Source organism: Gopherus flavomarginatus, chromosome 3, assembly GCF_025201925.1.
Source record: "Gopherus flavomarginatus isolate rGopFla2 chromosome 3, rGopFla2.mat.asm, whole genome shotgun sequence".
NCBI lineage: Eukaryota > Metazoa > Chordata > Testudines > Testudinidae > Gopherus > Gopherus flavomarginatus.
The window spans coordinates 209,975,548-210,002,301 of record NC_066619.1 but is presented as its reverse complement, the minus strand read 5'-3'; the positions used below and the strand labels follow the sequence as shown (position 1 = coordinate 210,002,301).

At 41.5% G+C, this 26,754-nt stretch overlaps 1 protein-coding gene across 1 annotated transcript in view; it reads right to left on the bottom strand.

Annotated features, from left to right (window-relative positions):
- Nucleotides 1-26,754, bottom strand: part of KLHL2 (kelch like family member 2) — a 118,394-nt gene that overhangs the window by 77,161 nt on the left and 14,479 nt on the right. Inside the window, exon 4 of the mRNA XM_050946468.1 lies at nucleotides 25,332-25,453. Coding sequence (XP_050802425.1) covers nucleotides 25,332-25,453 — 122 coding nt within the window. The remainder of the gene's footprint in view (nucleotides 1-25,331; nucleotides 25,454-26,754) is intronic.

The window sequence follows — 26,754 nt, the reverse complement described above, 5'->3', positions numbered from 1 at the left end:
GACATTAAACTCTGGCTGGTGGCAGCATACCAGATTTAAGCAGGTAATTAAGCTTGAAAGTGTTCATCCAGGACCCCACTTTTTGTACCCTAAAGTTCAAAGTGGGGAAAAAACCTTGACATGGTGAGCAGCAGTTGGGATTTTTAGGAACAAAAAGCCAGTAGGATTTTTTTTCTCTCCTTTCTAGCTGCTTGGAAGGCAGCCTGAGGGCAGAGATGTTAAGTTTTAACAAGGGTCTTTGTTAAGAGGAGGCTTCAAGCTGGGAGCCAGCAGACAGCCAGCAAAAGGCATTTACAAATTGAATTGTTTTCTTTCTTTCTACCTCTCGGGTATAGCTAGTTAGAAAATCTCTGTTAACCAAGCAGCCTGAGCTGAAGCATCCCAGTCAGTAAGCTGCAGGGGGTGTGGCCAGCACAAGAAAGCACAAAAATGAGTGCCAAGAAAGCAGTTAAAGTAGTAATGGCTAGGCTAGATGCAGAAGAGAAAGACAAAGAGGCTGACCACAAGAGAAAGCTAGAGATGAAAGAAAAAGAGATGGAGATGAGAGAAAGAGAGCGAAAGAGAAGAAAAAGCCAAAGAGGCTGACCACCGGAGAGCTTTGGAGCTCCAGAGGGAGGCCCACCACCAGGCCCTGGAATTAGCAAAGGATAAGCCAGATGTACCAGCCTACCTTAACAACCCTTCTCCAGGTACTATTCCCCATCCCAGAAAATTCCCCACCTACAAGGCAGGTGATGATACTGAGGCCTTCTTAGAAAATTTTGAAAGGACCTGCCACGGGTACAACATCTCTACAGACCAGTACATGATAGAGCTGAGGCCACAGCTCAGTGGACCCTTAGCAGAGGTGGCGGCTGAAATACCTAAGGAACACATGAACGATTATGAACTTTTTCAAACCAAGGCCAGAATCAGAATGGGGCTCACACCTGAGCATGTCCGTCGGCGGTTCCTAAGGTGGAAACCAGATGTGTCACTTACCTGACACGCCTACCACATTGGAAAGAATTGGAATGCCTGGATATCAGGAGCAAATGTTAACTCTCTGGAAGAGCTGTCCCTCCTAATGCAAATGGAGCAGTTCTTAGAGGGTGTTCCTGAGGAAATAGAAAGGTACATCCTAGATGGGAAGCCTAAAACTGTAACCGAGGTGGGGGAGATTGGAGCCAGATGGGTGGAAGTGGCAGAAAAGAAAAAAGCTACTAGCAAGGGGAGCGAATATCACAGAGGGCAAACCAAAAATAAACCCTATCACCGAGGGCAACCCAAGATCCCACCTACCACCCCAGGGAAGCCCCAGATACCCTATTGTCCCATCTCACCAGTCTCCAGCAACCCACCTCGACCCAGTGAGCAGTCACCTGGGCGATATTTTAAATGTAACAAACTGGGACACACAAAGGCCAACTGCCCCAAGAACCCCAACCGAGTACAGTTCATTACACCACCATCACACCAAATATCCCCAGGCCCAGATGCCTCTTAAATATGCTCAGAGCGAAGGGAAACCTTGAGAGTGGGCGGAAAGAAGCTTATCGCGTGGAGAGACACGGGGGCACAAGTGTCAGCTATCCACCAATCCTTAGTGGACCCCAAATTCATCAACCCAGAGGCCCAACTGACAATTTATCCATTCATGTCAAAATCTGTAAACTTGCCTACATCTGAACTGCCTGTCCAGTACAAGGGCTGGTCAGGAATATGGACTTTTGCAGTCTATGACAATTATCACATCCTCATGCTACTGGGGGAAGACTTAGCCAACCACGTGAAGCGAGCCAAGATGGTGGGAATGGTTATACGTAGCCAAGCCAGGCAAGCTTCCAGACCCATCCCTGTTTCTGAGCCGTCCACAAGGGCCCCGACTGTGTTACCAGAGACCCAGACAGAGGTGGTGGACCTGGACCCCCGGCAACGACTGCAACAGCCATAGTGAATCCAGTCCCAGAACCGGAACTGGAAAAGCAACCAGCACCAGAACCATTGGCAGCACTGACGCCAGCGCTTGCAAATCCATCTACCACTCCAACGCCAGAGAGCACCAGTGGGCCTGAACTGGCAGAAGCAGCAGACAACCGTACCCAAGAGGCTCAGCCAGAGCCTGAAATATCATATAGTGCACCTGCGGAAAGCGGTTCAACATCAACGAAAACAACCCCATCACCTACATCGCTTCCAGAGCGACCAAGCCCAAGTCCACAGTCTAAGGAGGAACTAGTGTCTCCAGCCTCAAGGGAACAGTTCCAGGCTGAGCAGGAAGCAGATGACAGCCTTCAGAAAGCTTGGGCGGCGGCACAGAGCACGTCACCGACTCTCAGCTCTTCTAATCGATCCCGTTTTTTGTAGAACAAGGAGACTCTTTCTGGTGGACACCAGGAAGACTGGCATCTTCAAAAATAGTTGGTAGTTCCAACTAAGTACCGGGGAAAGCTCTTAAGCTTAACCCATGATCATCCCAGTGGCCATTCTGGGGTGAACAGAACCAAAGACAGATTGGGGAAGTCCTTCCATTGGGAAGGAATGGGCAAGGACGTTGCTAATTATGTCCGGTCTTATGAGGTGTGCCAAAGAGTGGGAAAGCCCCAAGACCAGGTCAAAGCCCTTCTCCAGCCACGCCCCATAATTGAGGTCCCATTTCAGCAAGTAGCTGTGGATATTCTGGGTCCTTTCCCAAAAAAGACCCCCAGAGGAAAGCAGTACATACTGACTTTCGTGGACTTTGCTACCCGATGGCCGGAAGCAGTAGCTCTAAGTGACACCAGGGCTAAAACTGTGTGCCAGGCCTTAGCAGACATTTTTGCCAGGGTAGGTTGGCCCTCCGACATCCTTACAGATTCAGGAACTAATTTTTCTGGCAGGGACCATGAAAATCTGTGGGAAGTTTCCAGGGTGAATCACTTGCTTGCCACCCCTTATCACCATCAAACCAATGGCCTGGTGGAGAGGTTTAATCGAACTTTGGGGGTCATGATACATAAATTCATCAATGAACACTCCAATGATTGGGACCTAATGTTGCAGCAGTTGCTTTTTGCCTACAGGGCTGCACCACATCCCAGTTTAGGGTTTTCACCATTCAAACTTGTATATGGTCATGAGGTTAAGGGGCCATTACAGTTAGTGAAGCAGCAATGGGAGGGGTTTACGCCTTCTCCAGGAACTAACATTTTGGACTTTATAAGCAACCTACAAAGCACTCTCCGACACTCTTTAGCCCTTGCTAAAGAAAACCTAAAGGATGCTCAGGAAGAGCAAAAGGCCTGGTATGATAAACATACCAGAGAGCGTTCCTTCAAACTAGGAGACCAGGTTATGGCCTTGAAGGCACAACAGGCCCATAAGATGGAAGCGGCATCGGAAGGGCCATTCACGGTCCAAGGGCGCCTGGGAGCTGTTAACTATCTCATAGCAATCCCCACCTCCATCTTAAAGCCTAAAGTGTACCGTGTTAATTCTCTCAAGCCCTTGTATTCCAGAGACTTAAAGGTTTGTCAGTTTACAGCCCAGGGACAAGATGATGCTGGGTGGCCTGAAGGTGTCTACTACGAAGGAAAAAGTGACAGTGGCGTGGAAGAGGTGAACCTCTCCACAACCTTGGAACATCTGCAGTGGCAATAGATCAAGAAGCTGTGCACTAGCTTCACCCCATTGTTCTCAGCCACCCCAGGACGGACTCAAAGGGCATACCACTCCATTGACATAGGTAATGCTCACACAATTAGAACCTCACCCTACCGGGTGTCTCCTCATGCCCAAACTGCTACAGAACGGGAGATCCAAAACTTGCTACAGATGGGTATAATCCACCCCTCTATCAGCGCATGGGCATCTCCAGTGGTTCTAGTACCCAAACCAGATGGGGAAATACGCTTTTGCGTGGACTACCGTAAGTTAAATGCTGTAACTCGTCCTGACAACTATCCAATGCCACACACCGATGACCTATTGGAGAAATTGGGAAGTGCCCAGTTCATCTCTACAATAGACTTAACCAAGGGGTACTGGCAAGTACCAATAGATGAACCCGCCAAACAAAGGTCCGCCTTCATCACCCATGCAGGGGGGTATGAATTTAATGTGTTTCCTTTCGGGCTGCAAAATGCACCCACCACCTTCCAAAGACTTGTAGATGGTCTCCTAGCAGGATTGGGAGAATATGCAGTTGCCTACCTCGATGATGTGGCCATTTTTTCTGACTCCTGGCCCGAACACCTACTACACCTGGAAAAGGTCTTTGAGCGCATCAGGCAGGCAGGACTAATTGTTAAGGCTAAAAAGTGTCAAATAGGCCAAAGCAGAGTGACTTACCTTGGACACCAGGTGGGTCAAGGAACAATAAATCCCCTACAGGCCAAGGTGGATGCTACCCAAAAGTGGCCTGTCCCAAAGTCAAAGACACAGGTTCAATCCTTCTTAGGCTTGGACGGGTATTACAGGCGATTTCTACAACACTACAGCCAAATTGCTGCCCCACTAACAGACCAGACCAAAAAGACCCAGCCAAATGCAGTTAAGTGGACTGATGAGTGTCAGAAGGCCTTTACCCAGCTTAAGGCGATACTCATCCCTGTGCTAAGGGACCCAGACTTTGACAAACCATTCCTAGTAACCAGAGATGCATCTAAGCGTGGTGTAGGAGCAGTTTTGATGCAGGAAAGACCGGATCAAAACTTCCATCCTGTCGTGTTTCTCAGCAAGAAACTGTCTGAGAGGGAAAGCCACTGGTCAATCAGTGAAAAAGAATGCTATGCCATTGTGTATGCCCTGGAAAAGCTACGCCCATACGTTTGGGAATGGCGTTTCCAGCTACAAACAGACCATTCTACTAAAGTGGCTTCATACTGCCAAGGGAAACAACAAAAAACTGCTGCGATGAGGTTTAGCTCTCCAAGATTTTGATTTTGAAATTCAACACATTTCAGGAGCTTCTAACAAAGTAGCTGATGCACTCTCCCATGAAAGTTTCCCAGAATCAACTGATTAAAACTTGTCCTTACAATGTGAAAAGTCTTGTAGTTTACAGAATTAGTAGTATATGTAAAGGTGCATGTGTTTTATTAATCTGTTTATTCTAAAGTTCTAGGAAGAAATCACCGCCAGTGTGGTTCCCCACTGTCTGAGATTTGGGGGGGGGGGCGTGTCATAAACAGATGGTTAAGGGTTAAAGTCTCTTTTACCTGTAAAAGGTTAAGAAGCTCAGTAAACCTGGCTGTCACCTGACCAGAGGACCAACAGGGGGACAAGATACTTTCAAATCTTGGTGGAGGGAAGTCTTTGTTTGTGCTTTTTGTTTTGGTTTGTTGTTCGCTCTCGGGACTGAGAGGGACAGGACATCATTCCAGGTTCTCCAAATCTTTCTGAATCAGTCTTTCATGTTTCAAAATTGTAAGTAGCAGCCAGGCAAGGTGGATTTATCTTATGTTTGTTTTCTCAACTTGTAAATGTGTCTTTTTGCTGGAAGGATTTTTACCTCTATTTGCTGTAACTTTGAATCTAAGGATAGGGGGAGAGGGGTCCCTCTAGTCTATATGAATCTGAGTACCCTGTAAAGCATTTTCCATCCTGATTTTACAGAGATAAAAAGAAAGCTTTTAATTAAAGAAAGAAAAGGTAAAAATGAAGAACTTGATTGATTTTTCCTTGTTTTAACATCCAAGGGATTGAGTCTGAACTCACCAGGGATTGGTGGGGGGAAAGGAGGGGGATGGTTAATTCCTTCTTGTTTTAAGATCCAAGGAGTTTGGATTGGTGTGAAGCTCCAGGGAGGAAAAAAGCTAGGGGGAAAAGGAGGGGGGTAGTTAATTTCTCCTTGTTTTAAGACCCAAGAGGTTTGGGTCTGGATTCCCCAGGGAAGGTTTTGGGGGAACAGAAAGAATGCCAGACACTAAATTCTGGCTGGTGCCAGAGTACCAAATTTAAGGTAGTAATTAAACTTAAAAGTGTTCATGCAGGCCCCCACTTTTTGTACCCTAAGTTCAAAGTGGGGGAAAAAACCTTGACAAGTGTTTTATTCCTTCCCCTCAATCCTCCTTTGTCCCTCCCGACTGGTAGCTTGAGCATGTCTTGAGATTTGAGACCATCTTAAAGTGTGCTCATATATTAGACTCCCATTTTATCTTGTAACACTGCTCTTATTTGTTTCATTGTACTAACAAACCCATCTAACTAGGAAAAAGCAACACACAATGTCTTTTGTTCTTTGTTTACACATATTAATATAAAATATAAAAATATTAAAATGTAAAACCCAAAATTATATCCCAGGCTAACAAACAGACCTATATACTAACAGCCTGTTCATTTAGGGGTTTTACAGTTCTATTTTAAATTCTTCTCTACTAGTCTTTTCACAGTGAAAGGAGGCTCACTTGTCTTTAATTCCTAGGATCACCTGCAATGCCTTTCTTAAAGTTAGATACAAAAAAGGTTACTGTTAGTCCTTTATAGCACTATTAACAACAGCTTATATATTTCTTAGTATCTCAGACACTTCATTCTTACAAATTACTTCAGCAACTCAATGAATTCTCTACAGATTGTTGCATGAAATCTGAGGGGTTCATTGCATAATACAGGTTTTGTGCCACACTGCGCAAGAAACTCTGATTATTTACTCTGATGGATAAAGCAGACCAACATTTCCATTGTTAGGAGAATTGCCCAAAACAATGTGGAAAAAATTCCAGCAATATGCGAAAGCATGTTAGGTTTCCTCACGTCAAATGCATATTTTTAAGTTTATTTCATCTTGTTACATGTCACTGGCAAAGCAAAAGTAAAAAGGGTAATAGTTTTACTCACTCAAGCGAATCCCTTCCCATCAGCTAGCTGAGGTTTATTTTCTGCATTGGCATTCATCACCACACCAAAAAGGAGAGTGACAGTATTAATTATTTGTAGTCTACTTGTGCTGCTGTAATAACTGGGCCTATATATTTACCAAAGTTCTGAATCTGTGAGAAATTAGATAAAAGTTCATAAAGTGTCACAATAACCTGTAACAAATGTTGATGAGAAAAGGTGCACAAGGGAGTCAGAAAGACTGAGTTAGTCCAAACTAAAAGTCTTATTGCTATAACTCAAGAACTATTAAGACCATGCCTGGTAAGCAGGAGAAGTGAGAGACTGGAAATTAATGAACCAAAACTGCTGTGTTGGAAATTAGGCCTAATTGGTGGACAAAGTAGTGAGAGAGTTGGCTATACCACCATAATTCCCTGACTGAATGAAGGGGAAGGAGTGAGCTTCTCCATCATGGCTGCCAACCCAACTATCCCGTGGAACCCTGTGATCCAGTGCAACACCACTGTGCTTTCCTCTTTGTGACCCTAAGAGATGCTCTAACCAGATTGGACCAAGAGGGAAAGGATAGCTCAGTGGTTTGAGCAGTGGCCTGCTAAACCCAAGGTTGTGAGTTCAATCCTTGAGGGGGCCATTTAGGGAACTGGGGTAAAAAAAAAAAAAGTCAGCAAATTTGCCCTGCTTTAAGCAGGGTGTTGGACTAGATGATCTTCTGAGGTCCCTTCCAACCCTGATATTCTAAGAGAGGGACCCAGATGACACCACTGGCTCCAGCGGAATCCCAACCATCACCTGGCCTGTCAGTCTTTGTAAATCCTACGTCCTTTCTCCTCCCACCTTCTTTTTTTTTTTCCTCCTTATCTCTCTCCTTTTGCCTTCCATTTAACAAAATTCTGGTTTAGCCAGCCAAGACTGCACATTTTATGACATTCTGGAAGCCTAGGAGCAAAGAGGCAACTAAAAGTAAAGCCCTAACCAGCCGAATGCTGGCACAAGTTTACCATGTCTCAGAACAGCTGTTTAGACCACGTGCTATGCCTGTGTTTTTCTAGCAGCAAGACTGTAAGTGAGTAAGCACCAGCGACAGAAACTGCATTTTCTATCTTTTCTGTTCTCTTCTTTCCCCATGTGTGGGTTTGTACTGTTTTGCCTTCTAGGAAATGGGACTGGACTTTAATAGCAGCACAATGACAGCTGCAGCCCACCTCAACTAACTTCCTCTCTTTTCCCCATAAAGGATGGTTATTACCATTGTTGATACAGTAATTCCTTGCTTAACGTTGTAGTTATGTTCCTGAAAAATGTGACTAAGCAGAATCATGTTAAGCAAATCCAATTTCCCCATAAGAATTAATGTAAATGGAGGGGGTTAGGTTCTAGAGAAAATTTTTTCACCAGACAAAAAACTATATTATAATATATGTATATACACACACAGTATAAGTTTTAAACAAATCATTTAATACTCTACACAGTAATGACGACTGTGTAGCTTGGTTGAGGTGGTTAAGTTAGAGGATGGGACATATCCCTGGGAATGCCTTACTGCTAAATGATGAACTAGCATTCAGCTTAGCCCTCAAGGGTTAACACGTTGTTAATGTAGCCTCACACTCTACAAGGCAGTATGAATGGAGGAAGGGGAGACAGTATGGCAGAGACTCTGTGTGTGTGTGTAAAAAAGTAGGACAGAAACCCATGTTTTATTCCCAGTACTGGTTGGGGTGTGATCTTGTGCCTGCCTCCCAAGATAGAAATGAGGGCTTGGCCACTATCTAAGCATTTGGAATTGCTCATAAATATTAATAGCAGCCAATGGAATATGGACGATCAAAATTCATGTCTCCTAGCTCCCAAACTCTTTACACCTAGGCTAAAGATTTTTAATTTTAGTGATGGGGGGGAGGGGTATGAGTCATTATGCAGGATATTTTACCTGATATGTGGGCAGGTATGACAAGGCAGATGTGAGTGTCATGCAACATGCATAACACTTAGCAAGTCTTAACATCTGCCAAACCACTAGCAGATTCTATTTACGCTAGATCATGGTGAAATGCACAGGGAAACTGGTGCAAGATCACTTTCATAGGTGCTATGAAATTGGCCAATTTTGGTAATTCAAATATCTGAAGTTATGTAAACTTAAAATGTAAAGCTGACTGATTCACCAATATCGCCAGTCAAAACTGTCCAGACTGCTAAGCTTAAAGCAGAATTTTATTTGTGTGTTAGAACTCCCTATCAGTGCAGATAAACAAGAGTGTAACAGCTTGAAACATTCTGTATGGTTTAGTGAACATTTGGCCAAACAGTTCATTAAAAATATTACATGCTGTACCAGATATTTAGCTGAGAGTTTTTTTGGCCAGTTAAACCTAAAATCACAGAAAGTAAAAATTAACATATTTTAGCACAAAAGATCCTTATATCTTCATCGCTGCTATTTAAATTAAAACATTAAAATTGCTTCATTGTCATTTGCCAACCTTTTTTAAACAGAGCAACTAAGTTCTTGGACTCCAAGCAGTGCTTTCTGAAAAAACGTGAATTGATACGCTCTGCAGTAATCACTTTACTTAATAGCAAGTCATCTTTGAAATCCTTCATGGGTTAGAGAAACTCACCAGGAAAAGTGAACTGCTGCAGTCATATTAAAAATTGTTTGGATTCCAATCTGTGACCAAAAATGCTGTGAGAGTAGTTCTCCGATAGATATCGCATTATACAAAACACTGTGGTAGTATATGCAAATGATTCCCTGGGGTGTAAATCAACTTTTCCAAAAAAAATAAATAAATAAATGTAATCACTGATTTAAGGACATATCAAGTGTACAGCAGCATAAGTCCAATTCCAGAGAATGAGAAAGAACATGGTGAATGTGTTACTTTGAAAAGTAACTAGAACTGGCATTGCTGATTTCCATGTTTATTGCTTCTCACTGAGCAACTGTGGTCAGTTTTACAAACAAATGGAAGATTTCTTTTTCTTTTCTTTTTTTTTTAAATCATCACTTCTGCAAAGTCAACCTGGGACATGAAAGTTAATTGAGGATGTTTCCTTCTGCATCACTACCAAAGATTTTGTCAAAGCCAAATTATACTTTCCCTTATACCTGAATACCCTTTGTCTTCAACGAACTGCATAACTATAATTGATTGGTCCTGTAATGGGGACCTGCCCAGTATCCTCTTGACACTGCACCATCTATTTATAGAAACAGTCTTTACTAGTTATCAATGAAGGAGCAAATGACAAAACATTTAGGCCAAGTGTTATGAGATATATACGCATATGCCTAATCTTTCACTTTCATATATGCACAAACTTAGCACTGGGAAAAATCATGCACCAGATTGTAATTTTTTCATTTTATTTTTTATATTATGCCAATAAGGACAATTACAAATGACCAGTTAGTATATCAACCAAGCAAATAAAACTAATTACCAAATCAATACCTACTACTACTAAACCAATTACCAATTAGAACATCATTTTCAAAACCAGTTACCAACTAAAATAAAAAATGTAAAATCAAAGTCAAAATCAAAGTGAAACGTTTCAGTTGACCTCAAATTCATTTGGGGGAAAATTCAGTTTCAAGGAAAATTGCGAATTTTTACTTCTTGTGGTTCAGAATGAAAAATTTTTTAAATGTCAGAATTTCCTGCAGAACAGAAATTCCAAGTTTTGACCAGGTCTCAGGAGAACTACTGTGCTCTGAATCCATGAAATGCTATAGAAATGTTAAGCACTGTGATAGTATCTCAAGGTGCATGCCTATACTTGATAATTTCTGTCTTAACCTGGGCCTCCGATCCTAGTGCATAAAATGTGCTTAGCACCTCACAAACGTGTTGTGAAGATACATTTGTTAAAGCTTGTGAAGCACTTCAACATTACTGTTCCGAGCGCAAGGAAGTTACCTGTAGTCAGTACAGGATTTGGATGATATTGGATAAATAAGGCCTGGGGCTACACAATGAATGATGAGGTTGAAAAGTTATATTGAACTGCTACCCTTTCAGTGAGCTTCATCCATCCTAAGAACTCAGTGAGACAAGGATCCTGTGGGAATTACAGTTTATGATTGTGTATTTAATACATACACACAAAAGGGCCAAATTAAGGTTACACAAGCAACCACTAATTCAGGCATCTACATTTTTAATGTTTGAACCTTAGTGTTCTTTTAATACAGTTTTTTGCATGTTATTTCTTAAGGTTTTTTTTTAAATAGCGAACTAAAAAAAACCCAGAAATTCTATCATGTGACATCACACTGACTCCCACATGACATGTTTCATCAGGAGGTTTACAACTTTCAGATTCACAACTTAAACCTCTGTCCCTTGAGCTAACAAAGTAACTGACAGCAGCAGTAGTCAGTCACTCTCTATGTCAGGGGTGGGCAAACTTTTTGGCCTGAGGGCCACATTGGGGTTGCGCAACTGTATGGAGGGCCGGGTAGGGAAGGCTGTGCCCCTGCCTGGCCCCTGCCCCCCATCTGCACCCTCCCACTTCCCACCCCGACTGCCCCCCCAGAACTCTCCGCTCCCTCACCCAGTCCCCCCGCTCCCCGCCCCCTTGCCAGCAGCAGGAACTCGCAGCCACGACACCCTGCCAGAGCAAGCTGTGCTCCCCAAGCTGCCCAGCAGGAGCGGCAGGCCAGAGTGCAGCCTGAGTGATGGCATGGCTGCCAGGTCAGTGGGGGAGGGGACTAGGCTCCTCGGTCGCGGGGGGGGGGGGGGTGGAGGAGAGAGAGGGGCAGGATGGTCCCCTAGTTTGCCCATGCCTACTCTATGTGGACAAGCTGCTAGAGAGAGATGAAGCACAGATTTTGCCAGTCAGTGTCAGAGCTATTTGCTGATAGTAAAGGAAAGGAATGTTGAGGCTCAGGAATTCTGACTTCTAGGTCAGGTTCTGAATGGAACGTTACAGTGACTGATTATAGACCTATATGGCCTCTTCCGCCCCAATCCTAACCCCTTTCTGACCTTGCCAACCCTGCTTCTATTCCTCTCTGTTCCTTTTGCCTCCCAGTGTATCCTTGTTCTCCCTTCTATTCCCCCTAAGCCCTTCTGTTCCTCACCTCCTTAGGCCTGGTCTATTCCTAAAACTTAGGCCAACCTAACCCCCACTGTTGACACAGTTAGATTGACGGAAGAATTCTTCCATCAACCTAGCTACTGCCTCAGAGAGGTGGATTACCTACATCAACAGGAAAACCCCTTCCACACATGTAGGAAGCATCTAAGCTACAGTGGCTCAGCTGCAGCACCAAAGCTGTGCCATTGTAGCACAGACATAGGGCTAGTTTACACTACAAGCACTATATTAGCACAGCTGCGAGCGCGCTCCCGTCGGTATAATTACTCCACCTCCACGAGCGTCTCCTGCCGACATAGCACCAGTGTAGACAGCACTTAGGTCACTGCAACTTGTGTCACTCGGTGGGGGATAGCTTTTTCACACTCCTGAACGATGTAAGTTATATCGACATGAGTGGTAGCGTAGACCAGCCAATAGTCTTGGGCAGCTTCTTTCTCATCTATGCTTGCTGGGCATCAGCACTGGGAGCACTGAAAGCACAGGAAAGTCTCCCTCCTTGTCGTGTGAAAAAAGTGTTTGTCCACAGGTGATAGGGTGTTTTTCTCATTTATCATTTTTCCAAGTGAGTTCATTCAAAAACATAGTGATTGCCTAGTTTCACCCAAGTAGCTGTTGTTGGGGCATCTGATGTACTGGAAGAGGGACTCCAACTATTGTGATAGGCATTGACAGGACCCATAGATTTTGTAAGGTATGTGTGTAGGGGCAGGGTATCGATCATCTTAGCAGTGGAGATGTGTCTACAGGTTTTGCATCTGTTATAGCAGGGTGTGGTGTCATTTGGATTGGCATGTCCTGGTCTATGGGGAGCTTGCTTCTGATGATGATCTTGGATAGGTTGGTGGGTTGTTTGAAGCCCAAAAGAGGAGGTTTGGGAAAGATTTCCTTCAGGATGTGGTCCCAATCAAATATGGGTTGCAACTGTCTGATGATATCCTGTATGGGTTCCAATATGGTATCTAGTTTTCCTCTACTGAAGCAGATTCTCCCCGGGTATTTGGGTGGTCCATTCCCATGATGAAATCTACTTCTCTGGTGGAATCTCCTTGTTGTGAATGTTGGTTTTAAGTATATTAAGGTGTTTATCCTGGACTTCCTCCTTGAAGCATATTCTGTGGTACCCTAGTGCCTCGCTGTAGATAATATTTCTTGGTGTGTTTGGGATCTGTGGAGGTAAGTGTGGTGATCCGTGGGTTTTTGTACATAGTTGTCTGTAGGGTTGCATTGTTGAAGCTGATCCTAATGTATGGGCCTGTTCTCAACAAAGTTTGATGGATGAGTGGTGGTGGTAGACATTCTAATGGAAATCTAAAAGAGACAGTTTAGGTCCTCCTTCTGCATCACAGAATCAAATTACTTGATATATATTTTTCCAAAAATTCTTCCTCAACATAGCCCGTGAAGAGGCTGAGGTATTGGGAAGCCATTCTAGCATCCCTGGCTGTTCCTATGGCTTGGACAAAGTGTTTGTTGAATGTAAAATTGTTATGGGTGAGGATGAAATGGATGAGTTTGGCAATGTGCTTGGGATTGATATCCCTGAGTGTTGTCCATTGTCTTGTAGATATTTGAGGCAAGCAGCAATTCTATCATTGTGAGGTATGTTGATATATAGGGAGGCAATATCCATGATGGCACTGATGGTGTTCTGAAGGAAATTGTTAATGTTGCAGACTTTCAGAAATAAGTCAGTTGTGTCCTGGAGGAAACTGGCTCTGTGTGCAGTGAGTAGTTTGAATATGCTGTTCTCTTAGCAGTGGAGATATTGTGATGGATGTGATGTTTGTTAAAGATTTTACAATCAATTTTTTTTCCTTAAGCAGTCAGTATAAGATCAAGTAAGTAGTTTCATCTGCTGTGTGGTATCCAGTGACACGATTCTTTTTTCTTATGACTGTCAGTGGGGAAGTGGGTGGTGGTGTCATTTCTATTGTGAAAGAATTATTTGAGGCAGAGTTGGCAAAAGAGTTTTTAGTTCTCCATATTAGTATAGGATCAGGTTCTCTGGTGGCAGAGAAGTTCAGTCCCTTGGAGAGTACAGATAATTCAGCTCCACTTAGAGGTCATCTTGATGAAGTTGATGATCATGATGGAATGCTGTGTAGTGACCATGTGGTGGGTTTTGGTGTCATGGTTACACAGCAAACCTGGTACTTGAGGCAATCAAGAGAGGACAGGACCCTACTCTGAGGCAGATGGAAGGATGAGGGGCGAGGGTTACAAAGCAAAAGTCAAAGATATACTTTTTATGTATACATGTGCTTGTTCACATTGTCTACAGTAATTTTAAATAAAGTTACAAAGTCTCAGTTGTGTGATTTGTGCAGGCTGTACCCTACAGTATCTTCCAATGATCAAAACAGGAATACATATTTGTGATCACTCAACATTTGAGATTCTCTGTTCTAGCATATTCTCTTATCTCGTTATAGTTAGTATGGCAACACCCATTTTTTTCATGTCATGTGTGTGTATATCTATATATCTTCCTACTGTATTTTCCACTGCGTGCATCCGATGAAGTGGGTTTTAGCCCATGAAAGCTTATGCTCAAATTTGTTAGTCTCTAAGGTGCCACAAGTACTCCTCAATCTTTCTTCTAGCATTGTGTCTGCTGCTTGAAAATTAATCATAAAGCAGTACAGCATGTTTGCCAATTGGTCCGAGTCTGTGTGTCCATATACCACTTACCCTACAGCCCCTTCCTACAAAGTGGCAGATAAGGCTTTGGGGAAAGAAAACAAACCCTAGGAGTAGTCCCTGGCTGTGTCCAAGACCACCTCCCTGAGTTCCTGTCCCGATTCCTCCATGCTCAAGAGTTCATTAGGTACAGGCCTGACTAAATATGTACCTAAATGCATATGCTACAGTGTGGGTGAGTTAGTTACTCATAAGCTTCTTATAGTAACTAACTCTCCTACACCACACACTAAGTATTTAGGTACATATTTAATAATCTGGAAATTGAAAAATTGGATGTGAGAAAGTTAATTTCTTTGAGAACATTTAACTTTTGTATTCCCTGTCTTATAACATGTAACCTTAATACTTCAATAACAGTTTGATATTTAATTTCCTGGTATTAAAAAAGAACATTCAGAAAGTTGAACATGTGGAGAAAGAAGCTGGTTATGAATAACTAGTGCTAGAATAACCTGATACATAGTGACGGCTATTAGGAGATGCATAACAAAAGAGCGACTCATTCTAAGCACCATGAAAGTTGTGTTCTTCATTTCTATGTATCTCCTGCTCACATAATCGTCTTCTTTGCCTTGTCCCATCATTTGGTACGAGTGGCTCTCTGTTTTTCTCTAAAAATTCTTGTCAAGCATATATTCTAAGTTGACAACAATTTTCTTCATATCATCCTTCAGCATCTTGAACAGTCTTTTTCCTAGGTCTTCCTCAAAATCTTTGTCCTATGACTACCAGCTCTTGTACCCTGTGGCCAACATATACTCCAGCTGAGGCTTATCAGCACAAAGTAGAGCAGAAGAATTGCTTCTTCTGTCTTACTTACAACACGCCCGCTAATACATCCCAGAAAGATGTTTGTTTTTTTTCTGTTAGTGTTGACAAGCGCTGTCAAACGATTAAAAAAATTAATTGTGATTAATTGTGCTGTTAAACAATAGAATACCATTTATTTAAATCTTTTTGGATGTTTTCTACATTTTCAAATATATATTCATTTCAATTACAAACACAATACAAAGTGTAAACTGCTCACTATTTTTATTACAAAAATTTGCACTGTAAAAAAATAGTATTTTTCAATTCACCTAATACAAATAATGTAGTGCAATCTCTTTATCACAAGAGTTGAACTTACAAATGTAGAATTATGTACAAAAAGTAACAGCATTCAATAATGAAATAATGTTAAACTTTAGAGCCTACAACTTCACTCAGTCCTACTTCAGCCAATTGCTCAGACAAATAACTCTGGTTACAATTTTCAGGAGATAATGCTGAACACTTCTTGTTGAGACTGTCACCTGAAAGTGAGAACAGGCGTTCACATGGCACTGTTGTAGCCAGTGTCGCAAGATATCTATGTGCCAGCTGAGCTAAAGATTTATATGTCCCTTCATGCTTCAACACCATTCGAGAGGACAATTCTCCATCAAAGGAGTTCAATAACAAATTTAATTAATGCATTTTTTAAGGATCATCAGCAGCACAGAATCGTGGGAATAGAAGGGACCTTGAAAGGTTATCTAGTCCAGTATTATGTAGACCATTCCAGACATGGAAACATGTCCTCTGGAAAGGTGGCTGAAGCATGAAGGGGCATATGAATGTTTAGCATATCCGGCACATAAATACCTTGTAACATCAGCAAAAGTGCCCTGCGAATGCCTGTTCTCAGGTGAGTCTGTAAATAAGAAGCAGGCAACAGTATCTCCTGTAAATGTAAACAAACTTGTTTGTCTTAGTGACTGGCTGAACAGGAAGTAGGACTGAGTGGACATGTAGGCTCTAAAGTTTTACGTTGTTTTGTTTTTGAGTGCAGTTATGTAACAAACAAACAAAAATCTATGTTTGTAAGTTACACTTTCACAATAAAGAGATTGCACTACAGTACCTGTATGAGGCAAATTGAAAAATACTATTTATTTTGTCATTTTTACAGTGCAAATATTTGTAATAAAAAAGAACATAAAGTAAGCACTGTACACTTCGTATTCTGTTTTGTAACAGAAATCAATATATTTGAGAATGTAGAAAAACATCCAAAAATATTTAATATATTTCAATTTGTATTCTATTATTTAACAGTGCAATTAATCGTGATTAATTTTTTTAAGTAATCACGAGTTGACTGCAATTAATCATTAAGCCCTAGTGTTGACGCATATTTAGCTTCGTAGTCCACTATGACCCCCATATCCTCTTTCGCAGCACTATTTCCCAGGCAGTCATTTCTCAATTTGTATGTGTGCAATCGATTTTTCCTTTCAAAGTGGAATCCTTCATATTTGTCCTTATTGAATTTCATGCTCTATACTTCAGACCATTTCTCCAGTTTGTCCAGATCATTTTGAGTTTTAATCCTATCCTCCAGAGCACTTGCAACCCATCCCAGCTTGGTATCATTCACAAGCTTTACAAGTGTATTCTCTATGCCATTATACAAACTACTGATGAAGATATTGAACAGTACTGGAGCCAGGACTGATACCTGCGGGACACAACTCAATATATTCTTCCAGCTTGACTGTGAACCATTGATAACTACTCTCTGGGAATGGTTTTATAACCAGTTATGCACCCACCTTACAGTAGCTCCATCTAGGCTGCACTTCCCTAATTTGTTTATAAGAGGGTTATGAGAAACAGTATCAAAGGCCTTACTGAAGTCAGGATATACCACATTTACCATTCCTACTCTATCCACTAGGCTTGTTACCTGGTTTGACATGATTTGTTCTTGACAGATCCATGCTGACTGTTACTTATCACCTTATCTTCTGGTGTTTTCAAAATGATTGCTCTATTATCTTTCTGGATACTAAAGTTAAGTTGATTGGTCTGTAATTCCCTGGGTTGTCCTTATTCCTCTTTTTATAGATTGTCACTATATTTGCCCTTTTCCAGTCCTCTGGAATCAATCCCGTTTTCCATGACTTTTCAAAGATAATCGCTAATGGCTAGGACTGTCAAGTGATTAAATAATGGTATTCTATTATTGTTTAGCAGTGTGATTTTTTAATTTTTTTTTTAATATTTTTGGATGTTTTCTACATTTTCAAATATATTGATTTCAATTACAACACAGAATACAAACTGTACAGTGCTCACTTTATATTTATTTTTGATTACAAGTATTTACACTGTAAGGACAAAAGAAATAGTTTTTTCAATTCACCTGATACAAGTGCTGCAATCTCTATCATGAAAGTTACTCTATCATGAAAGAAACTTACAAATGTAGAATTATGTACAAAAAAACTTCATACAAAAATTTAAAAAATTGTAAAATTTTAGAGCCTGCAAGTCCACTCAATCTTACTTCCTGTTCAGCCAATCGCTCAGACAAAAAAGTCTGTTTACATTTGCAGAAAATAAATGCTGCCCACTTGTTTAAAACCTCACCAGAAAGTGAGAACAGGTGTTTGCATGGCATTGTAGTAGTCAGCGTCTCAAGATATTTACGTGACAGATACATTAAAGATTCATATGTCCCTTCATGCTTCAACCACCATTCCAGGGGACATGCATCCATGCTGATGACGGGTTCTGCTCGATAACAATCCAAAGCAGTGCAGACCAACACATGTTCATTTTCATCATCCGAGTCAGATGTCACCAGCACAAGGTTGATTTTCTTTTTGGTGGTTTGGGTTCTGTAGTTTCCACATCAGAGTGTTGCTTTTCTAAGACTTCTGAAAGCATATTCCACACCTCGTCCCTCTCAGATTTTGAAAGGCATTTCAGATTCTTAAACCCTGGGTCAAGTGTTGTAGCTATCTTTAGAAATCTCACATTGTACTTTCTCCATGTTTTGTCAAAACTGTAGTGAAGGTGTTCTTAAAACGAACAACATTTGTTGGGTCATCATCTGAGACTGCTATAACATGACATATATGGCAGAATGCGGTAAAACAGAGGAGAGGATATACAATTCTCTCCCAAGGAGTTGAGCCACAAATTTAATTAACGCATTATTTTTTTAAATGAGCGTCATCACCATGGAGGCATGTACTCTGGAATGGCGGCCGAAGCATGAAGGGGCATACGTATATTTAGCATATCTGACACGTAAATACCTACAAAAGTGCCATGCAAATGCCTGCTCTCGTTTTCTGGTGAGACTGTAAATAAGAGGATAGTATTATCTCTATAAATGTAAACAAACTTGTTTGTCTTAGCGATTGGCTGAACAAGAAGTAAGACTGAGTGAATTTGTAAGCTCTAAAGTTTTATATTGTATTGTTTCAGTTATATAACAAAAAAAATCTGTATTTGTAAGTTGCACTTCTACGACAAGATTGCACTACAGTACTTGTATGAAGTGAATTGAAAAACACTTTCTTTTGTTTATCATGTTTACAATGCAAATATTTGTAATAAAAATAATATACACTGATTTCAATTTCAACACAGAATACAATATATATGAAAATGAAGAAAAACATTGAAAATATTTAATAAATTTCAACTGGTATTCTATTATCAGTGTGATTAAAACTGCAATTAATTGACAGCCCTACTAATGGCTCAGATAGCTCCTCAGTCAGCTTCTTGAGTATTCTAGAATGTATTTCAAAAGGCCTTGGTGACTTGAAGACATCTAAATTGCACTGCTACAGACTAGGGACCGAATGGCTAAGCAATAGTTCTTCAGAAAAGGACCTGGGGTTACAGTGGCTGAAAAGCTGGATATGAGTCAACAGAGTGCCCTAGTTGACAAGGCGGTTAATGGCATTTTGGGCTGTATAAGTAGGGGCATTGCCAGCAGATCGAGGGAGGTGATCATTCCCCTCTGTTCGACATTGGTGAGGCCTCATCTGGAGTAGTGGGTCCAGTTTTGGGCCCCACACTACAAGAAGGATGTAGAAAAATTGGAAAGAGTCCAGTGGAGGGCAACAAAAATGATTAGGGGGCTGAAGCACGACTTATGAGAAGAGGCTGATGGAACTGGGATTGTTTAATCTGCAGAAGAGAAGAATGAAGGGGGATTTGATAGCTGCTTTCAACCATCTGAAAGGGGGTTTGAAAGAGGATGGATCTAGACTGTTCTCAGTGGTACCAGATGACTGAACAAGGAGCAATGGTCTCAAGCTGCAGTGGGGGAGGTTTAGGTTGGATATTAGGAAAAACATTTTCACAAGGAGGCTGGTGAAACACTGGAACAGGTTACCTAGGGAGGTGGTGGAATCCTCTTCCTTAGAGGTTTTTAAGATCAGGCTTGACAAAGCCCTGGCTGAGATGATTTAGTTGGGAATTGGTCCTGCTTTGAGAAGGAGTTTGGACTAGATGACCTCCTGAGGTCCCTTCCAACCCTGATATTCTATGATTCTATGAACTTGTCTAAGTAATTTTTAATGTGTTCTTTCCATAATTTTAGCCTCTGATCCTGCCTCCTTTTCATTTGTGTTCACTATATTAGATGTCTCATTTCACCAAAAAGGTTAGGAGCAAACAGAAACAAAAAAGTTGTTCAGCACTTCTGCCTTTTCCACATTTTCTGTTATTGTTTTTCTACTCTCACTGAATAATGGGCCTACCATGTTCTTGGTGTTCCTCTTGCCTCTAATGTATCTGTTGAATGTTTTCTTGTTACCCCTTTTGTCTCTAGATAGTCTAATTGCATTTTGTGCCTTGGTCTTCCAAATTTTGTCCCTACATGCTTTCATTGTTTGTTTATATTTATCCTTGGTAAGTTGACCTAATTTCCATTTTTTGTAGGACTCTTTTTTAGTTTCAGATCATTGAATCTCTCCTGGTTAAGCCAGGGTGGTCTCTTGCCACATTTCCTATCTTTCCTAAGCAATGGGATAGTTTGCTCATGTCCTTAACAATGTCTTGTTGAAAACTGGCAATTCTCTTGAACTGTTTTTCCCCTTAAACTTGCTCCCCTTAGGATCTTACCTACCTACTGCCTTCTTGAAATCCATTATCTTCTCTGTGCTGTTTTCCCTCCTACCATTTCTTAGAATCATGAACTATCATTTCATGATTCATTTCTTGTTTCTGTTTCACTCTTGAATTTGTCAAATAACATTTTAACATTAAATTAGATCTACCATTGATGTTAAAATACGAGACTAAGAAAAACCTAAGCAAGAGCCATCTTTTACCTTTAACTTACTAAGTGAGGATAGGTCTACACTAGCACAGTAAATCGATCTAAGTTATGCAACTTCAGTTATATGAACTGAAGTTGCCGTTGTTAGATCCACTTACTGCGGTGGCTACAATGCACTGTGTTGATGAGAAAGCATCTCCCGTTGACTTCTCTTACGCTCCTCGTGGAGGTGGAGTACACAAATTGATGGGAGAGTGCTCTCCTATCAATTTAGCGTGTCTTCACCAGACCTGCTAAATCAGGGGTGTCCAACCTGTGGCTCCAGAGCCACATGCTGCTCTTCAGAAGTTAATATGCAACTCCTTGTATGGGCCTCGACTCCAGGGCTGGAGCTACAGGCGCCAACTTTCCAGTGTGCTGGGGGGTGCTCACTGCTCAACCCCAGGCTCTGCTACAGGCCCTGCCCCTACTCCACCCCTTCCCACCTCCTCCCCTCAGCCTGCCATGCCTTCGCTCTTCCCCTTTCCCCCTAGCCCCCCAAAACCTCCTGCATGCCACGAAACAGCTGATCGGGAAGTGCGGGGAGGTGCTGATTGGCAGGGCTGCCAGTGGGTGGGAGGCGCTGGGAGCGGGGTGGAGGAGTTGATGGGGGGCTGCTGATGCATTACTGTGGCTCTCTGACAATGTACATTGGTAAATTATGCCTCCCTCTCAGGTTCAGGTTGGCCACCCCTGCGCTAAATCAACACTCGCTGCATTGACTGCAGCAGTGCCGATCTACCGGTAAGTGTAGACATGCCCTGAGTTTACCAGAGGAAATTTAGGAAGGCAAATGAAGTCTCACATTTGCATGCAGGAAACAGTCTATGAACAAGTGTACAAAATGTACCTGTTTTACTAGTTTCTTCAATCCACCAGCAATGCAAGCCTACAGGTGTTCAGTTTCCACATTTTACAGGAAAATAAGCTGATCCTTTTTTGGTTCACTTAATTACCAAGTCTGACCTTTAAAGGAGCATTTTCTCACAAAAAGATTTTTCTAAAAACCAGGCAAATGCTCTTTAACAAAGCCTAAAACACAAGTAATTCTTATACAGAATTTTTAATAAAGGGATCTCTTGCTCATGACCATCTCTAAGTCAAAGTAAACAAGGCAGTTTAGCACAATATATATGAATAGCTAGTTAAAACTAACTTAATAGTGACTTAATACCAGCTCACACTGTTTATCCAGACCCAAAAGACCACTACACTACAATAACTCCATTGTAGTATTTTGTACCAATTTGAAAAAACAAGTAAAACTCAGTACGTTTGTTTCAAATGGAAAATACATCATGTTCATGTAACAGCTATCAACTTTTTTCTACTTGCCAAAGCAAATTAAGGAAGAAGCTCAAACTCATTTTCCTGTTAACAGATGGACTGAGAGGACAGTCAGTCAGCATAACAATAGTATATATAGAATGGTCCTTCTGCTATTAATCTATAATTATTTGCACATGTGCATAGCATAACCACATTAGTGCAGTTGTGTGTAGCTACTCTGCACTGAAACTGCAAAACCACACGCTTTTTGAATATTTGCTCATTTAATAGATTTGCTCATTTAGTAGACTAAGTTTCCTAACATGTGATCTAAATATACTGACCATAGCACTTCCAGTCCTATTAAATATATTACATGTAAATATCATAAGAAGCTACCTGTAAGTAGGAGCCTCACAGGTGGTCAGTAAATCAGTCTGCAGACACAGTGTAACAGGATCTACTATATTATATCTTACGTATTTTACAACCCCCATGATCATGATACATGAGTATCTCACAATAATTAAGGTGTTTACCGTCACAAGACCTCTGTGCTATTTGCCCAATTTTACAGGCAGGGAACTGAGGCACAGAATGACTAAGACTGCCCCAAGGTCACACAGATGCCTGCAACAGAGCAGGAATTGAATGCTCAATCTCCCACTGCCTAGGTTAGGGATGTAACCACTGGATTATCCTTCCAAAAGATTCAGGGCAGCCTTTTTTCATCTTAGCTTTTAAATCTCTGGGGCAGGGACTGCACATGTATTTGGACAGCACTTAATGTGAGTATTAGCAGAATACAAATAAAATAGATTTTTAGCTAAAATAAACGTGAGGGTGACAGAGAAATATATTTCCGTTTATAGACAGTTCCATGACACAAATGCACGTGATGACATTCAAAAGTGCAACTCTTATTTCAGTAGATCTAGTCCGAATCAAGCTAGACTGTCTTTTCAATATACAAGTAACTACAAACTGTAAGATCACTCACCAAGTCACATTATATAAATTACCAACCCCAACATCATTAGATTCATCTTCAAACAGCCAGGTAATCTGGAGCTGTGAAAATGAAAGCTGCATCAGACTCAGAAGCATTAAACCTGTGGATATCTGGTCTTTAACATCCCTCATACTACTACTAAGATACAGGAATTTTACTTCTCATGCCCATAAACACAAAAGAGGAAGCCACCACTGTCAACATCAGACTAAAATATGTCCTCTCAGACAGAACTAGCATCCAAAACACACAAGGCTGCTTGCAGAGTCAGAAAGAAAACTCTAAACAAAAGACCTTACCAGAAGAACTTCATTTTTAATTGAAGTTTGGCCATTCATCCTAATGTTATGTACTGAAGGTTAGAAAGATATAGACTCATAGAAACACAAGGTTGGAAGGGATCTTGAGAAGTCATCAAGTCCAGTCCCCTGAACAAGTAGTCATCAAGCTATATATGGAGAAGCTTTGCCCCTCAGAATCAGACTTTTCCTGAATGGGCAAAAAGGAGCTGCCATGAACACGTGAGAAGAGTATTAACGTAATCTCTGTCATTTTTGATAGTGCAAGAGCTCTCCACAATGAGATTAAGAGGTCTGTACCATTGCTAGTTTGGCAGGATACAGCACAGCCTCATCAAAGACTTATTATGTGGCTGACAAAGCCCTCAGACAGTAACACCACAAGCCAACAATATCCAAACTAGGTAGTAAGATGTGAAGTTACCATTTCAGAATGGGAACATACATGGCCTAGATTGCTGCAGGGGCTGGTAATGGAACATTTATTATGATTTGTAAAATGCAGTATGAAGTCTATCACTTCCAGGTCACTGATTCAAACTGGCTAAGACCAGTAGTGACTCCAACTGATGGCTATTCTGTGGCCAAGAAAGAGATGATAATCTCAGCCCAATGCCCAGCAGTAAACTGTTCAGTTCTGGCTGAAAGATTGAAGCGCAAGTATGTGGTGCATATAACACAATTTTTTTCCCCTCAGGATTTACTGTGTGTGAATGGCTAGTGACCAAATGCTCAGAGGAAGAAAAAGGGGGAGTGGTGAAACAAAGGCAGAAGGTAACAAGAATAACTGGAGACCTAAATAATACAGCTTACCAAACAGCACCTCTTAATAAGCAACCAGCATTAACTCTCCAGAATAGCTACTTCCGATCTTAAGGCAGCAGAAGCAAAAGAAGAGGGAAGGGCTAAATCTGTAAAAGCTAAATTTTAATCTGTATTTTTCATTGTTGATTAGATTCTTTCACGTGACATTTCTAATCTCTTTGAAATGTGTCTGCCATGAATGAGTCATAGGTAAGATCAGCTGATTGAGTGAGTGGGATGGGCGAAGTCCTTGAGCTAAATACTGATTGATAAAAATATAGAGCTAACTAGCAAGAGTCCATCCTTAAGATGAAAAAAGCCAGACTTAGTAAGCCACTGACAAAGTGAGAACATATAAGCTCGGACCAAGTGGTAGTAGGTGACTTAGTGGACTAACGTAAAGGAAATGTTCAATAAACTAAATTTTAATACAAAGGGGGACAAAACTCAGTACAAACTAGCACTATCAGAGTGAAAACTCAAAGGTAGCCTTGCAGATAGAACACTAGCAGCAAACTGAGGAGTGTGGGGGATACCCCCCAGTTTACTGCGCTAATGGTATTATTCAAAGCCCACTGAAATCTTTCCACCGACTTCAGTGATATTTGGATTAGGCCCAGAGTACAGGATGTGCGAGTACTAGCCTTGGGAGCATGAACTACCCTTCCATCACAAAGGTAGGGAAATTTCCACATCAGCACAGAAGCACATTAGTAGTGCAGAGGATCTTCTAGCTGGTGTAGTTATACTGTGAATAGAGGTCTTCACTTTGCAGTAATGGGGCTTTCTCAAGCAGGGAACAGTCACATTTCAGAGCGCGCGCGCACACACACACACACTTGACTTTCACTAGAAAAGTTACATGATTTTAGTACAAAATCCCTTTATTTATTTAAGGGCTTGCTGATACTTACTCTACTAGACAGCAAGATTACTGTCAATCTATCATTTGTGAGAAACTACAAAGTAGTGACTGGTGTTTTCTTTGCAGCACATGAATGTAGGTAATCAGTGTCTTGGGGAGCCTGATTTTGCACTTAAGAAAAAAGGAGAATTCTGTGATCATACAATTTCTTTCTAATATTTTTCTCTCTTTCTTAAGGTTAAGATTCTAGCAGTAAATCCTATTATCTTTGCAAGTATAAGAAAAAAAAAACACCTTATTTTGCAAGAGCAAAAATGTCAGACACCACAGAAACACCACAGTTATTAGAAGGTTTTACTCTCTTACCTGTACATTTTCTTCTGTAACCTGAATTTCAGCAGTGTAAGCATAATCAATAAGCATTCTCAGCGTCCAGCCATCCACTTCCTTTATTCGAACTCTCTTTGCTCGACTCTCACTCATTTCACCTGCAATACAATTTTGCAGTCTGATTAATTTAATCACCAGGAGCTGCACTACTGTCAATGAAACTACTGTCCCTTGTTAAGGATGGTTTTATTTTTGTCACTGGAATAACTCTCTTTCAGCAATAAAGAGCAGCCATACAGCACACCTTACAACAGCTGTTGTAAGGTGCACAGAGTAGACATAGCCTAAAGGTAGATTAACTCAGATTATCTGAAGTTACTAAAAGGCTATCTAAGGTACTTATGTGGCTCCTATCACCATAGAATCTGACAGTCTCTATCAGGGCTCCTTGCTTCTGCAACTCATATAGGTTCTATCTTTGGATGAGGGGGACATACCAGGGCTAGGAAGGGTGAAGCTTCTCCATTCTTGCCTCTTTTCTTGAGTTTCTCTGTTAGAATTTAGGTTCTAGAGCAGTGGTTCTCAACCAGCGGTCTGGGGCCCCCTAGGGGGCCGTGAGCAGATTTCAGGGGGTCCACCAAGCAGGGCCAGCATTAGACTTGCTGGGGCTCAGGGCAGAAAGCCGAAGCCCTACCGCATGGTGTTGAAGCTCTGGGGGTCCGAGCCCTGCCACCCAGGGCTGAAGTTGAATCCTGAGCAACTCAGCTTTGCAGAGTCCCCTGTGGCAAATGGCCCTGGACAACTGCACTGCTTGCTACCCCTTAACGGCGGCCCTGGCTTTCACATGCAGAAAAACAGTTGTGGCACAGGTGGGGCATGAAGTTTATATAGCATGTTGGGGGAGGAGGGGGCTCAAAGAAAATGGTTGAGAACTCTTGATCTAGAGGAAACACAGGAAATGCCAGACTGAATCAAATCTGTGGTCCATCTAACCCAGTATCGTATCTCTGATTGTGGCCAGTGCCAGATGTTTGAGAGGATGGTGTATGCAACCTCACGTTCTGAAATGTGGGATAATCTGTCCTCCACATTGTATCTCCTCCCAATCCCTAGAAGCTAGAGACTGATGGAAACCCTAAAGTGTGAGGTTTAACATCTTTCAAAATGTTAGCAATTACAATTATAACTCTGGATGGAGAAAGAATGGAGAAAATACCTCCATTCTTCCCTTTGGTTGTAACCAGTTAAGTGAGTGAAATTTGAAGGTCAACAGGTAGAAATGTCGATTATTAGATGTGTAACATAAATAGGAATTAAAGATTAAATTTAGGACTTTGTTAGTGGAGAATGGCCACATAGCATAGGCAGCGTGGTTGATTCTTATTGGAAGGAAGCATTTGCACCTGTAGCACACAGTCTGCCAATCCTTGAAGCAACACTGGGTGTTGGGTTTAAAACT